Below are 15829 nucleotides of genomic sequence, written 5' to 3'. Positions count from 1 at the left end.
TTTTTCACCCGTTCCTCACGTTGTAACCCAGTAACTACTGGACTTGTAATGACGTTGTAACCAGTCAATTAATGCATTGTAATCGGGATAGACCTATTGACAAATCTAGACTGGGGGAGGGGTGAATGAGTAGCTAAAATGTCGTGTGTAATCTACGTATCACTGGCGCGCTAATTCGGATCGATCGATTCAGAAGAGATATATTTTTCCTTTATTTGCAAGCTCACACGCTTTATCTGTGCAATTAGCCGACACCTTTCTGGTCGTAAATTTGGTTTATCGATCATTTTCAAGGTGAGTATCACTAATAATAAAAGGTATTCTACTTTGTTTAATGTTCGAGGCACTTGTCTGATGATTTGATGATCGGATATGATCGATAAGTTATAAATATTTCTAAGCCTTTATTTACCTCTCAAAAATTCACGGGTCGATAGGTAAGTACCAGTATTCACAATAGTGATTCATGCATGTGCGGCTTAACAGTCATCTCGCCATCAGTTACAATGAATACCATGACAGTTATTTTATATTTAAGATTATTGTCATTTCGAGAACTGAAAATAAAAATTCCAATCTACAAATAAAGTCACATTTAGCATGTTTATGTGTATTAATATATAGTCCCACAACGATCCATCGCATTCCAGATAACTGATGAACTGTCTAGTTGTCCTCGTGCACCGGTGCTGTACCGATGCGTAAAGGAATAACCATTGTATTTTCTTTGTTTAGGAGTCATTGGTTAGCTGTTATGTATTTTTTGGTCTTTTGTATCGGCTCTTGTGTACCGGTACCCGAGGACAAAACCAAAATGTGGATTACATTCATCTCATTACAATCCAACTATTTGTGGATTACAATATTTGCATTACAATCCAATAATTTATGGGTTACAATCATCTCATCACCATCCAATAATTTGTGGATTACAATTATCTAATTTAAATTCAATCATTTGTGAATGCTATTATCTCATAACAATCCAAAAATTTGTGGATTACAATTATTTCCTTACAATGCAATAATTTGTGGGTTACAATCATCTCATTACAATCCATTATTATATGGCTGCGATAGTACGTGCACTCTGATTGGTTAATTAGGGGTCCAGAATCCCCCGGTAATTGCTTATGGGCATTACAGATTTTTCCCCCCACAAAACCTAGTGAACTTAGTGACTTTCCCTGAAAGAAACTTCGTTGAAAAAAGACAAAATTGAACATTGAACAAAACATGTATCTCTTCTTTAAATATGAGTTCTGAAGATTTTCTTCATAAGTTTATTACCCTGATGAAATTGTGACGTAAATGATAAGGCAATGTAGATGTTCTCTCTATTCCGCTTGCTTTGCCTATGTGAAGGCATATAATAAATAACTTAACAGACTTCGGGCTGAATTTTTGCTTTATGGACCGTACCCAGAGGCTCAGTCCATAAAGCAAACATTTCATCCCTCAGTCTGGAATTTTACAGTAAAGCCATTGTGCATGGTGCACATGGTTATTACGTAAATAATTTTTGGATTACAATCATCTCATTACAATTCAATAATTTGTGGATTACAATCATTTTATTACAATCCAATAATTTGTGGATCATCTCAGTACAATTCAATGGTTTGTGGGTTACAGTCATCTCATTGCAATCCAACCATTATATATGCTTCCTTCTATACCTTATGTATTTTAAGGATTTTGCTGGCAATTGAAGTCTTAGTATTTCCTAAAGTTTTTCACTTATTACTTTTCAAACAATAATGATTCCATGGCAAGTACAATAAGATGGAAAGAGTATAGTTATAATATAGCTTTTGGGATGCAAAAGACAAAGTGCTGTTCACTTGGATTCATTGTAGAAAACATTAGCTTTAAGAAACACTTGCCAATACTGATAAGGAATCCAGTCTGGATGCAAGCATCTTATACGTATAAACTGCAGGAATCGCAGTGTGTTAAAAGAAAATCAGGCTCAAAGTAGCCTATCAGGCCAGAGTAGTCCAATGGGATCATGCCCATCAGTGATATGGTCCATGAACCTTCACAGTCCCTGACAAGGTGGTACATGGACTGGGTCCACAACAGTGGACCATGGACCTGGGTTACGATAATTGCAATACAATCTAAATTAATTTTTGTATTACATTATCATCTCAATACAATCCAATAATTTGTGGGTTACAATCACGTCAATACAATCCAATAATTTGTGGATTACAATCATCTCATTACAATCCAATAATTTGTGGGTTACAATCACCTCAATACAATACATTATTATATGGCTGCGATAGTACACGTGCTCTGATTGGTTAATTAGCGGTCCGTAATCCTCCGGTAAACGCCCACGGGCATTACAGATTTTCACAGTGTTCCTGTGTGTTTGTTTTTAATTATATATTTATATTTTTGAACTTGATTTTTCCGGCTTTTAATCTGACTCGACAATCATAGTGACACCAATAGGAAACTGCTGTCTTTTAGTCACTATACTTAGCATTTTATTTGAGCAATTCAGTCAATTCAATTTATACTTCTTTGTCTGGTTTAGGTAATGAAGTTGAGCTGTTTGACAACTCCAACAAACTCGTTTGTCGGGGTGTTGTAACTGCTCAAGCCATGGTCCACGGCCGGGCACTGAAAACCGGATGGGCCGCAGTGATGATACAGGATATCTTGTCAAAGGGAAAAGTGGAGCCATGGCAAGAATATCCCACCCATTCTGGGGAAGTAGAAGAAGGGAGTTTTGTCGCCTGGCCGACTGCTTACATCCAACCGCGACGAGAAGCTCTGCAAACTGCCCGGCCGAAACAAAACCTTTCGGAGACGCAGGGTTTAAAGGATGCCCTTCATCCCAACAAGTTTGTCTCTCCCGGGACAATAATGTCCAGGGAGAGACAGCTACGAAGTAGAAAGTGAAAACATTATGATTCCACTATTGCGCCATTTTATCATATTTGGACATGAGAACGCGCAAATCATGAGCCTGTAATGCCCCGGTTTGACTGTTTTAGAACAGAGCAAATACGGACGGAAAGCGTAGAGCAACAAAATGGTTGGACAAAAGGGAGCAAAATTGACTTGTTTACGTCCTTTACGCTTGACTTTTAAGCGACGACCTTTCGACGGGAACGCATTTTTTTAACTCATCAGAAGGAAACTTGCGAGGACATTTAATTCTTTTTGTTTGTGTTGTTTTCGTCATTCGCGCACGCTTCATAAGATCGATAAGATTCTCAGGCGATGGAGGTTGTATTTCAAAAACTAGGTGCCAAAATGCTAGAAAATGGCGCAATAATGAAATAATAAATCCCTTATTGGATGGTTTAACATGTAATACGTCCGGACATTTAGCTCGTTTTGCTACGCAACTCGCAAAATACCCGCGCGTATTATATGTTAAACCATCCAATAAGGTGTATGTAACGGTTCATTGTAAAGTTAAGCAACCACACAGAGGACGACAACGAAAATGCAATGTGGGAGGCTAACCTTTCCTTCTGGAAATTTCATTGAGACTCTTGAAACTATTTACATTCATAGAATGGTGCTGACAAAGACATAAAGCTTTATTTGAGGTTATTCGTGTTGTTTCTTTGTACAGTTTAGCAGATTGCAAAACACATGTGCAGGTCTTTGCCCTGCAGTGTTCTTCCTCCCCTTCTCTTAAGCGATGTTCTCGTTGCCAACGCTGTTGTGGTTGCGTAAATTCCCTATTGTAAAGAAAAAATGCAGTTTGCATGGAATGAGATAACCAAAGTTGTGATTCATAAGTCTGTTTATCGTTTCCTTTTCTCATGATTCTGTGTTCTCTTAGTCGATACTAATCTGTTACATCTTGCTGACTTATATTCTATTTTAAATACAAAATCATGATTAGGATAGGAACGAAGGATCCTCCACTGTCACTTGCTACTACACACTCTAATAAATCACTGTACATATCAATAAATAGGATAGCCGAGATATATTAAAATGAACTTATTGATGCGTTTTAGCGTATGATGTACATAAGACAATAGGGAGTTTAAGATACGGTCACTACGGACTACGGACTACGTCTGGGCGTGAGAATCCAAGCCACGCGTGGACTGAGCCGACTACGCTAAAAGGGCGCGAAAATTGGAGTGTTGTTTGACGTTAAGATCGTGACAACGACTACGGACTACGGCTGCACTTGGAAAAAAAAAATGTCCTTCGAAGATGCTAGAAACGCCCTTTTAATCGCTTATGCGGATGGTTTTCTGGATGATGAAGAGTTTATTGTTCTTTACGATTATTACCAACCCGTTAATCCTTCATTTCCGTACTGGAATTTTGATCCATTCTGTTTGGATGTGTTCGACTCTTGCGAGTGCGAAGCTCACTTCAGGGTGGCCAAGGATGATATTCCGATGTTATTGAACGCATTGCGGATTCCGGCGAGTTTCAAGTGCCCACAGGGAACAGTTTGCAGTGGCTTAGAAGGACTTTGTTTAAAAGTCCTTGAAAATTGCAGACAGTGCTGGAAAGCCCTTGAATTCACTAAATTCACCCCATTTTTCAGTCTGTTTTTGTGTCTACCCCATTTTTCAGCCTCTTTTTGAAATAGAGTAAAATCGGGGCGAAGAGTTGATATGCCTGGTATACGATATAGCGCTTAGTGTGTTAAATTCACAAAATTCACCCCATTTTTTAGTTTCTTTTTGAAATACAGTAAAATCGGGGTCAATAGTTGGTTAGCCATGTATAGGACATAGCGCTTAGTATGTTAAATTCACAAAATCCACCCCATTTTTTAGTTTCTTTTTGAAATACAGTAAAATCGAGGTAAATAGTTGGTTAGCCAGGTATAGAACATAGCGCTTAGTATGTTAAATTTACAAAATTCACCCCATTTTTTAGTTTCTTTTCGAAATACAGTAAAATCGGGGTGAAGAGTTGGTATGCCGGGTATAGTACATAGCGCTTAGTATGTTAAATTTACAAAATTCACCCCATTTTTTAGTTTCCCTTTGAAATGCAGTAAAATCGGGGTGAAGAGCTGATATGCCGGGTATAGGATATAGCGCTTAGTATGTTAAATTTACAAAATTCATCCCATTTTTTAGTTTCCCTTTGAAATACAGTAAAATCGGGGTGAAGAGCTGGTATGCCGGGTATAGGACAAAGCGCTTAGTATGTTAAATTTACAAAATTCACCCCATTTTTTAGTTTCTTTTTGAAATACAGTAAAATCGGGGTGAAGAGTTGATATGCCGGGTATAGGATATAGCGCTTAGTATGTTAAAGTTACAAAATTCACCCCATTTTTTGGTTTCTTTTTGAAATACAGTAAAATCGGGGTGAAGAGTTGATATGCCGGGTACAGGATATAGCGCTTAGTATGTTAAATTTACAAAATTCACCCCATTTTTTAGTTTCTTTCTGAAATACAGTAAAATCGGGGTGAAGAGCTGATATGCCGGGTATAGGACATAGCGCTTAGTATGTTTAATTCACAAAATTCACCCCATTTTTTCGTTTCTTTTTGAAATACAGTAAAATCAAGGTGAATAGTTTGTTAGCCAGGTATAGGACATAGCGCTTAGTATGTTAAATTCACAAAATTCACCCCATTTTTTAGTTTCTCTTTGAAATACAGTAAAAGCGGGGTGAAGAGTTGATATTCCGGGTATAGGATATAGCGCTTAGTATGTTAAATTCACAAAATTCACCCCATTTTTTAGTTTCTCTTTGAAATACAGTAAAATCGGGGTGAAGAGTTGATATTCCGGGTATAGGACATAGCGCTTAGTATGTTAAATTTACAAAATTCACCCCATTTTTTAGTTTCTCCTTTGAAATACAGTAAAAGCGGGGTGAAGAGTTGATATTCCGGGTATAGGATATAGCGCTTAGTATGTTAAATTCACAAAATTCACCCCATTTTTTAGTTTCTCTTTGAAATACAGTAAAATCGGGATGAAGAGTTGAAACGCCGGGTATAGGACAAAGCGCTTAATATGTTAAATTTACAAAATTCACCCCATTTTTTAGTTTCTCTTTGAAATACAGTAAAATCGGGGTGAAGAGTTGATATTCCGGGTATAGGACATAGCGCTTAGTATGTTAAATTCACAAAATTCACCCCATTTTTTAGTTTCTCCTTTGAAATACAGTAAAAGCGGGGTGAAGAGTTGAGTTATTACTCGGTCAGTAAGAACAACTCTTTTCATATAAACGCTCTGTAAAGATGGTTTGGTATGGAGGGTAACCCTCCTACCAGGGACAACTCTCCTTCATATAAACAGGGCCTAACGCTGCTTGCAGTGTCTTATTCACAAATATTAGCTAAAAAATTCTCACTCTTTGACTCGTTATCCGAAAAACGTTGTTAATATTTGTCACACGATTGATTACAGTCATTTTTGCTGCACATTGGACTTCAAAGAAAGACATTATATCCCCATACGAGTGCATTGTTAAGCTAAGCAAGTAGGAATTAAGTCAGCTTGGGAACATGATAAAAATGCATGGAGTGTTCTTAAAAATTCCCAAGTACTTATACAACACAACAATACAGGAGGACAAGTTTTTATTTCTTTTATATAATGTTAAAGAAATTGTGCGCGCTACAACTTGTGACCAATCATAGAGTACGCAATTTGTCGATGATTTTACGTTGGTACTAAATTATAGTTGCACTGCGTTGTTAGGTATTACTTTCTCAAGCATCATATTTCCCACGATTTCAAGTCGAATTCTGTAAATGTTATCAATGAACCAAGACAAAAACAGTACATAGGAACATTTGTTTAATGCTCCAGAAATAAGAATGTTGTCTAGCCTGAGATCATATACAGACTTGTCAAAACTACGGTACTTATTACAAATAGTCAGTAATCCTTGTCCGAATACTTAATATAAATAGTCACACTTCAACATCACTATCATTGTCATCATCTTCATCACTTTCAAACTCTTTGCCTGCATTCCAGAAATCGAGTACATTGACTTCCTGGACATTTTGACAGCTACTATAATTACAGGAAGATGAAAAAAAAAACAGTAATGGCAATAACACAATGAAGGTGCTGTAAAAAAAAAATGATCAATTTTTAATGATTAATTTTATTGATGAAATTATTCATCCATTAATAATAAGATCAGTCAACAGCCACAACAAACATTATTTTAGAATGTAATGAATAATTCACAGAAATAAGAAAAAGAAGAGACAATTTAATGCAGAGATTAAAAAAGACACACCTTGTTAGGTTCATTTCTACTTGAAGGATAGGCAGCCATGAAGTTATCCACATTTTCTTGATTGTGAAAAAACATGTTTTCACTAAGTGGGGGTCGATAACTTCCACCAGAAGACTTTTTTCTAGGCAGCCCAAAACAGGCATCCAGAGACAAGAATATTCTACCATTTTCCTGTTGACAATTATTGGACAATAAATTTGTAAAGTATAACATTACATTTTGTAGACAAAAGGATTTAAGGTGTTGTAATTATACAACCTGCATAACAAGGTCATAAATTATCTAAACAGGTCTTTGTTATTTATAAATTGTTATTTGTCCTTTTTTGTGAACACTAATAAAATTGATAGTGGGTAATAATTATATATATATGAAACAAACAGCAACTATATATGTGTGTGGAAGCACTTCACCTAAACATCTGATAATATAGCATATTTGCAAGAGTGTTAGCCTTTAAATTTTGTGCATTTGCAAACTACTGGAATTGTTGGACTGAATATATATTACAAACCAAATGAACAGAGAACTAAAAATGCACCACAACATAACATTTAATCTCTATATTGAAAACTACTTTAATTAATCTGAATTTAGTTCTTTGAAAATGGCAGCAGAGGTTTTCAAAGTTTTACCTTGGGACAAGCAGGACAAACTGGACACCTGAGTGGGCAAACCTCATTTTCAGTAAAACACTGGAGAGCCTTTACATGATACCTGTTGTAAAGAGACATACCTTTAATGTGCACAGTGTTTACACTAATAAGCATTTTAAACTAATAAAAGCATCTATCGAGTTCAAATTACCAAACCATATGGTATTTTTTGAACCAGCATTAATGACAATAGATAATTATTTGTTGCACTATCGTGGCCTAAGAATAAAATCAGATATTTGAGTAATTTTTTCTTTCACTTGTAGTCTTATATTTTCTGGAAAATACTTTTAATTATATGTAAAACTCAATCAAAAGGGATATTGGTTGTTTTTATTCCTTTTCACACAACAAAGTAACAAGAATTATCTCTGTATTAAATAATAATTTTTTAACATAACCACTTAAATAAAAACTCTGCAAATTAGTTTGAGTCTGGAAGTTTAGAACTTGCAGAAGGAATTGGATTCTAAAAAAAAAAATTGAAGAACACTGGGTGTCACCAAATGCACTGAATACAGGAGCTCACCTCAAGAGACTTTGCATGGTTTTACAACCTAAACTGTGTTGATCACAAGGTATTTCTAACTTTTAACTTGACCAAATTTCTATGGTCTTAATTACCATCTACCGAGGTATCAGTTGATGCTTTGTGTCAAATTTATAACACTTCATTCAGTTCTCTTTGTTTTAAACTGGTTATCTGCATATATCACCATAAATTACCATACATAGAAACAAAGGATAATAAAATTTAAACTAAGGATAAAGTTGATCCAAAACATTTAACTACAATCTAAGTTACTCATTAAAACACTTCTAAAGGTCTTATACACATAAAACTGGGATGTTGCAAGATAACTGTTTGCTGGAAGTTCTAAATTCACAAACATTAATTGTTAAGCCACCTGAATTCCTCAAAGCTGTCAATAAATTGGTCATATATCTTCCTTTTCTGCAATTAAAACAATAAATAACAAATATAACAATTTGCTACATCTGTTCTATTGTAAATCTATCACGAATGCTATTCTCTGATTGGCTGCCCTACCCACTATCTATTCTGTGATAGATAGTGAGTAGTACCGTATTTACCCGCGGATAGGCCGCACTTTTTTCCCGGAAAAATGGGACCGAAATCGGGGTTGCGGCTTATACGCGGGTACAAGCGTTTTGACACCTCATTAATATGCACGAGAACTCACGGCAGTACAGTAAATTGGCGTTTTAATGTTCGCTTTAAATTGTTCCTTACTTAGAACACATACAACTAAACGCGAAGTCCATATCTTCGAAGAATCTTGATTTTCTCTGCAGCAATGAGCGCATCAAGTTTTTTAACGTGTTTCTTGTTTGAAGATGTCCAAAACAGCTTGCACGGAATAGCCATTCCTCCTCGTGGGCCTTTCGAGTGCTTCCTTTTTCCAGTCACTTTGCAGGAAATTTCACCACCGTTCTCTATAAAATAGGATGCAATTCTGCTGAATTCCATTGGTAAATGTCCAACAATTTTCTTCCCATCGATGCCAAGTTCTTCATAAACAGCCACTGCAAACTTGTCGTCTTCGTTTGACACTTCTCGATCAGTCAATAAGAAATCGCCGATTTTGGGTTTCCAACTGCTTACATAAACATGATAACCTCTGATTTCACTCTCCATTTCATAAGTGTTAGTAGCTCCGCCAGATTTGCCAGTGGATTCTAGACAGCTGGAATGCCATTTCCACAGACACCATCAAACGATCATTTCTCAAATGCTGCATCACGAACGCACTTGATGGCACTGAAGACGACATTCTCTGGGAAGATATGGATGAAAGTGATCCGTTTGCCGACAATGATGGAGCAGAGTCAATTGTAGATGAAGAAGGTGAACTTTTCTATGCTGGTGAAGAGGAAGTTTCCGTCCTGGATGTGAACGAACAAGAATACCGTGACATTTTTGGTGAAAGTGACATTGATGAAGGTGATTTCAATGGATTTTAATTTTGATCGGACAACAATGAAACTTTGTTGTGTAGCTTTTATCGATTGAAAAGTTCATCACGGAATGTATATTAGTTTCATGTAAATATTTTAATAGTTGTTAACAGATTACAACTTGTTTATGATTTTGGCAAACGTGTTTACAAGGGTTATGCTTCACTTTACCGGTGTTTGTACATATACGGACAGAAACTTGTTCGAGAAAATTATCTTTAATTAAGATTATTTTGTATATAAAATGTTGGTGAATGGACGTTTCAGTTTCTAGTTTGAACATTTTCACGTTCGTGTAGGAATTATTGCAAAAATAAACTTGACTTGATACACATCAGCTGTTGTTGATTTCAAACTTTGCTTTATTTATCCCGGTACTCGACCTCAACAATTTTTTTTTTCCCATGAAAACCATTGAAAGTTTGGGGTGCGGCCAATACGCGGGTGCGGCCTATCCGCGGGTAAATACGGTAATCAGTTTGAGTCTGGAAGTTTAGAACTTGCAGAAGGAACTGGATTCTATTCTGCAGTATACAGTACTGTACACTCACCATTATCATAACATTGTGTAGTTTGCAATATTTCATTTGGTGGTATTTTTTGTCTTCCAAATATTTGTTAGCTGGGAAAGTTCTCATAAGCGGACATCTAGGCTACACCTCTGGTGGTGGCCGCTTATGAGAACAGTTCTTGTAAGGTGGCCAGCTCCAGTTACAGACACTTTTAACGTGTCCCGAGGGTGTACATGTATGAGAGCTTCAACTGTATTTTCATTTGTTTAGTTTCAGTATCTATGAAGGAGATCATGATAAAGTTTTGGCTAGGTCATGAAGATTTATACTAAAGCAATAATATATCATGATCTCATGATTTCTATATTATTTGTGTGATGGTTTATTTGGTTTTGCCCTCAATAATTCAGGGTCGGCCAGCGGGGGACAGTGGTATACCAGTATACCTGAAAAAGATCTGCCAAAATACCTCAAAACACCCAAGATTTCTCCCAATATACCTAAAATTAATCAAAGCGTTATATAGTCTACTATATACCCGAAATTAGTAGTATACCCATCTTTCAGCTGAAATATACCGTATACCCGAATTAAAAAAGCCCCTTAATACCATATACCCAAAAACCCTGGCCGACCCTGATAACTATCACATGATGGAGTCGTTTACAGCTAAACCTATAACGAACCTTTATGAGAGGGTGGGAGTAGAAGTCTAAGGCCTTCACAAGATCAAAAATGGAAACTTGGCATTCCATCACAAGTGCCAGGGTAAATTCCATCAGACTTGTGGTGAATGCCAAGGTTGGTTCCACTGGCGTAGCAGGCCACAAACCTTGAAACAGAAAACTCTCTGCCACACTAAAACAAGTGCAACAGAGAATCTTCAATAGATGCTGACCACCTTCAGAAAAAAATATCCAACAAGGAAGAACATTGCTGACTTTATACCGATATTTTAATAACCTTAGAATTAAGCTCACTAAAACAATATAAATGTTTACAATATATTAAATAACTGCAAAAAGTGAATACCAGGACTACATTAACATGAACAACAATCATGGTTTGGTCTTTAGGGATAGCTTTACCTCTTTCATCTATAACCGTTATTTCCCTTGTATAGGAAAATGAGCAAGAATGATAGGGATTACTCAATGTCCTGTCAGGAACAGTGTGCAATTTGGTCTGATGCAGGTGATTACAGCAATCAAGGCAGAAGTATGCCGTAAAGCTACAATCCCTGCATCGACTTTCCACCGTTTTACCACAATTACATTGATGGGGCACGAAACCTTCCATTTCAACAGAGAACTTCAGCAATGTGGATCGCAAGGATTCCCAGTTTTTGTGGAGCCTTTCCTTGCGCATTTTGTAGGAGCTGGTGGAGGAAGTGGGCACCACATCATCGTCGGAATCTGGCGGGTCACCATCACACAAAGCGCACGGATCTTCCTCTTCTTCACCTTGTTCCACATCTTCCACACTACGATGTTGCTCTTTTTCCAGAGGCAGAGTAGGAGGAAGTTGGACGGTGGATTTCCGGGTTTTATTTGATCTGTCTACCACTTTAAAGGAGGAAAATCCTTTCCTCTTACCCGGCCCAAAAAACATTCCCATTAAAATCCAATATGGCGTCTCTTATGGGCAATTTAGTTACTCATTCACCCCTCCCCCAGGTCTAGATTTGTCAATAGGTCTATCCCGATTACAATGCATTAATTGACTGGTTACAACGTCATTACAAGTCCAGTAGTTACTGGGTTACAACGTGAGGAACGGGTGAAAAAACACATAACCTCGATGAGTGCTACACTTGAGCCCACGATATGGTCATGTGTAAAAATTAAGGAAATTGCGATGCCTCGCACGCCTCGCATGGTGCCTCGCACGCCTCGCTGCCTCGCATGTTAATAAAACTCGCAAAGCTGTCGATTGTTTCTCGAATGCTGCGTGTGTTAAACATTCAATAATGACATCTCATCTACATGTACATCTACTCTTATTATGTTGGTAAAATCTGTACAGACATCACACCAACCAACTCGCATGCAAGGTAAGAAGACTTATGAAGGCTTGAAATTATATTACGATCGATTTTCAGGGCCAGGAATATTCCTTAATAGTGCAAATAATCGTGAAAGCTGATCGCGGAAAAGCGATTTCTCAGAATAAAACACAGTTTTTAATAGTACTTATAAATACCAAACAAAACCTACCATTTCTGGGTTCTCTTTGAGGTATTGAACTAAGGTTTTCCTTAAGTCATCATGTGGAATTTAAATTTTTTTAACAATTTCCAGTTGTTCCAATAAAGCATGGAACAAACAATTTCCCTTTCCGTCGTTATCAGAAACGATTAAGCCCATGTCCGATACAGATTTACTTAATTCATCTCTTATTTCAAGTGTAGGAACTCCCTTGCTCTTGTATTTACTTTCAGTCATTGCATGTTTCAACTTTTTAAGATTCTTGGTGATTTCTCGAGGAACACCTAAAGTAAACAAATATTTGTGCTGTGAAAGACAATGAAAAACTCCATAACTAATACTGACAATATTGATGCAGATGTGACCTTACATTCTCAAGCCTCCTTGAATTAATTGAGCCATGCAAATGAACAAGAACTCCTTTCAGTATTTTCCCCTTCCATAGCTTCCATAGAATTAATTGAGCCATGCAAATGAACAAGAACCCCTTTCAGTATTTTCTCCTTTCATAGTTAAACATGTTTTCTTTTTGAGAATTTAGTGACAATATGTACATACTCAACTACTTTCAACAACTGATTCTGGAAAGCTGGTTTACTAACTTAGAATAGACTTCCCTCAACAGGTGTAAACCACTGCCTGCACCACACAAACGACTCATCCACAACATCAACATTACAAACAAAGCAAACAGAATGACCTAATTTTATTAACAGATAAAGACTGACCAATCACCACCAACCTATGCCACTTGAGTCTTACAGCCACTAACATCACTGCAAAACTGACCAATCAGTCTATAAAAACCAGGCTTAGAACATTCAACTGACAACAAATATTCACTTGACTCTAATGATGACTTCCGCTCAGGTTGTCAAAACATTACCAACAAAAGCTCTTCTCAGGTCTACACTCACCCACACTATCAAACCACACTATTACATGTTCCCCCCAGGTTCAAACCATTTTACTGTTTTATTTCCAAAGCAAACAACAGTGTCATTAGCATACTCTATACTCTCATAAAGCACACTACAATAAGCCAATCAGAATCCTTGTTAGAATGGTTCAAATACTCTGATTGGTTGAACAAGACTGAAGCTGTCAAAAATGTCAAACCATCAAAGTTCACAATCTGCTACAGTTTACAAACTGAAATAGTTCAGTGGGTTGAATTTAACACCTTTGCCTGAAGTTTTATAATCTTAATGAAGAATCTGAAAGTGAAATTTCTAATAAAATCCAGCCAAATTGTGGCTTATAAAACCATGTAAGTTTTTTTACTACATGACAATTAGATAACAAACTTCTCAAGGCATATGTTTCATCAATGAATGACAGCTGAATTAACAGGAGCATGTACATTTCTCAGGATGACAGCACACTTTTTCAACCATAACAGGATATGCTATATCCAAACTTTATCATAAAAATGTATCAAGGGCACATATCTACCGGTAAGTGGTAATTTAGTGTTAACAACTGGGTTGAAAATGTAAATTAGCCACCGTAAAGAGTAAAAAAGCTGACGTTTCGAGCGTTAGCCCTTCGTCAGGGCTTATTACCAGAATGGAAAAAGTGCTAAAATTGTTCAAATCTTCTGTTTGAACTAGTAAAGAGTTCCTATTTCTCAAGAGAAAAAGAGAGAGAAGGCTTTAGGAGTGAGCTTATATCTGTGAGGGATTATAATTGCATGCAATTTTTTGGTAATACAAGTAGATGGACCTTATAATAACCAGGAGGGGGCCTTAAATTAGTGGAGGGGAGGGCTTTAATTAGTGGCAGTTTACAATAAACACATCACTACATTGCCATTCAAAATAGCAGGGAAGATTTCAGGGGCGGGGACTTCAATTGATTCACGCATCTTACACAAATTGTATGATACTTGTAGCTAAAGCAACTTGTGTAATAATCAAAAATAGATTGAGTAATATTAATGTACAGTTACAATACAGTCACATTGAAATAACATACCATCTGGAATGTCTGGAACATTGCCAGTTCCACCCTCACTAGGATCCTTTTCTTGATGTTTTTTTTTCTCCAGCAGTTCTTTTTTGTCTGTAATTGTCACTTGTCCATTTATGTTGTACTGTTGGCATTTTACAAAAGTAACGTTGTTATTCTCCCATACATTTCAGAGTGGAGCAAGCTAGTTAACTTTTCTAGCCTTTGAATTGTTCAAAGGCAAGAAAAATTAACTAGCTTGCTCCACTTTGAAGATTCAGGTGAAATCTTAAGGTGTAACACTACAATAACCAAGGGGGAAAAGGTATTAATCAATATTCTACGTACAAATTACAAAGCACTCCTCCAAATTGAAACCACAGACACCATATAATATAAAAACTTCTGCTCAACAATTTGCCAATTACGGTTGCAAATTTAGCCCCTATGTTTAATTTCCTCTGGCCACCTGGTGACCTTGATTATCTCACCTTGGGGCATTTAACCAGTCAAGAGTTTGGAAATCAAAAGTTCTTGTAAGACTCCCAGATTTTTCATTACCACAACTTACACATAAAGGCTGATTTAACAACTAAAAATTACCTTTTAACAGCAAACACTTAAAGTCATACTACTTACACTTGAAGGATGATTTAACAACTGAAAACTGCCCTTTGATGAAAACACTTTAAGTTTTTGTTCAGGAACAGAAACATGGTGCCATGTTGATTTATGTCTTCTCATAGACACGTGTGTTATGAAATGAATACCATCACAAAATAGTCACTGATAGAAGAATGTGGATTTAAGGAAAATAAATTTGTAGTTGTTTCACACAGCTTGGTAAGAGAAAATTGACGATAAATATGACATATCTTAACTCTACACACAGGGTGTATTCTTACTTTCTTCAGGAGATTGTGGAACAGAGAACTGGACTGTGGAGTCTATTGGAGGATGCCTGTTTGTGCTGGCCTTGTATGGAATAAGGATCAAGATGAGTTATTTACAAAATATTTACAACAAATGGATGAATACACTGGGGTATGTAAGCTGAAAAATACTATTAGAAAGGTAAGTGCTTGATTATTTTTGGAAGACAGGGGTACATCATTTCAAAGAACTAAGCATGTAAGACAAGTGTCTTAAATTGTTTAAAAAGAATTTTTTTTTATTGGTGAACAATCCATGTCTCACATCTATAAGAGGTGTAAGAGATGATTTGAAATTCTATGATCAACCATATCTATGAGAGTCACATTTTTTGTTAACCATTCATGTTCCAACTTCAGCT

General features: G+C 36.6%; 2 protein-coding genes and 2 long non-coding RNA genes across 5 annotated transcripts in view; 1 reads left to right on the top strand and 3 right to left on the bottom strand.

Moving 5' to 3' along the window:
• The first annotated feature begins 116 nt into the window (after window positions 1-116).
• Window positions 117-4002, top strand: LOC149038918 (uncharacterized). Its single transcript, XR_016180714.1, has 2 exons — window positions 117-294; window positions 2552-4002. It is a non-coding gene; the product is annotated as an uncharacterized LOC149038918 (long non-coding RNA).
• A 2539-nt stretch (window positions 4003-6541) lies between these two features.
• LOC149038917 (uncharacterized) lies at window positions 6542-11989 on the bottom strand. Its single transcript, XM_089185720.1, has 6 exons — window positions 11467-11989; window positions 11065-11279; window positions 8795-8841; window positions 7866-7947; window positions 7231-7401; window positions 6542-6995 (listed from the first exon to the last, which is right to left on the bottom strand). Exons 1-6 carry the CDS (start codon window positions 11987-11989, stop codon window positions 6936-6938), a joined length of 1098 nt encoding a protein of 365 aa, XP_089041846.1. The 3' UTR covers window positions 6542-6935.
• Window positions 11990-14470: 2481 nt separating this feature from the next.
• On the bottom strand, window positions 14471-15511 carry LOC149038916 (uncharacterized). Its single transcript, XR_016180715.1, has 2 exons — window positions 15441-15511; window positions 14471-14613 (listed from the first exon to the last, which is right to left on the bottom strand). It is a non-coding gene; the product is annotated as an uncharacterized LOC149038916 (long non-coding RNA).
• Window positions 15512-15685: 174 nt separating this feature from the next.
• The window catches only part of LOC113669112 (uncharacterized), a 5039-nt gene continuing 4895 nt past the window's right edge, over window positions 15686-15829 (bottom strand). For both annotated transcript variants that reach the window (XM_089186185.1, XM_089186186.1), the window contains one exon: window positions 15686-15829. This exon is cut by the window's right edge and continues 693 nt beyond it. The gene's annotated coding sequence lies outside the window, so the exon portion shown is untranslated.

This window comes from Pocillopora damicornis, chromosome 10 (genome assembly GCF_964200805.1).
Source record: "Pocillopora damicornis chromosome 10, jaPocDami1.2, whole genome shotgun sequence".
Lineage (NCBI taxonomy): Eukaryota > Metazoa > Cnidaria > Anthozoa > Scleractinia > Pocilloporidae > Pocillopora > Pocillopora damicornis.
The sequence above is the reverse complement of the archived record's forward strand: the minus strand, read 5'-3'. Positions and strand labels throughout refer to the sequence as shown.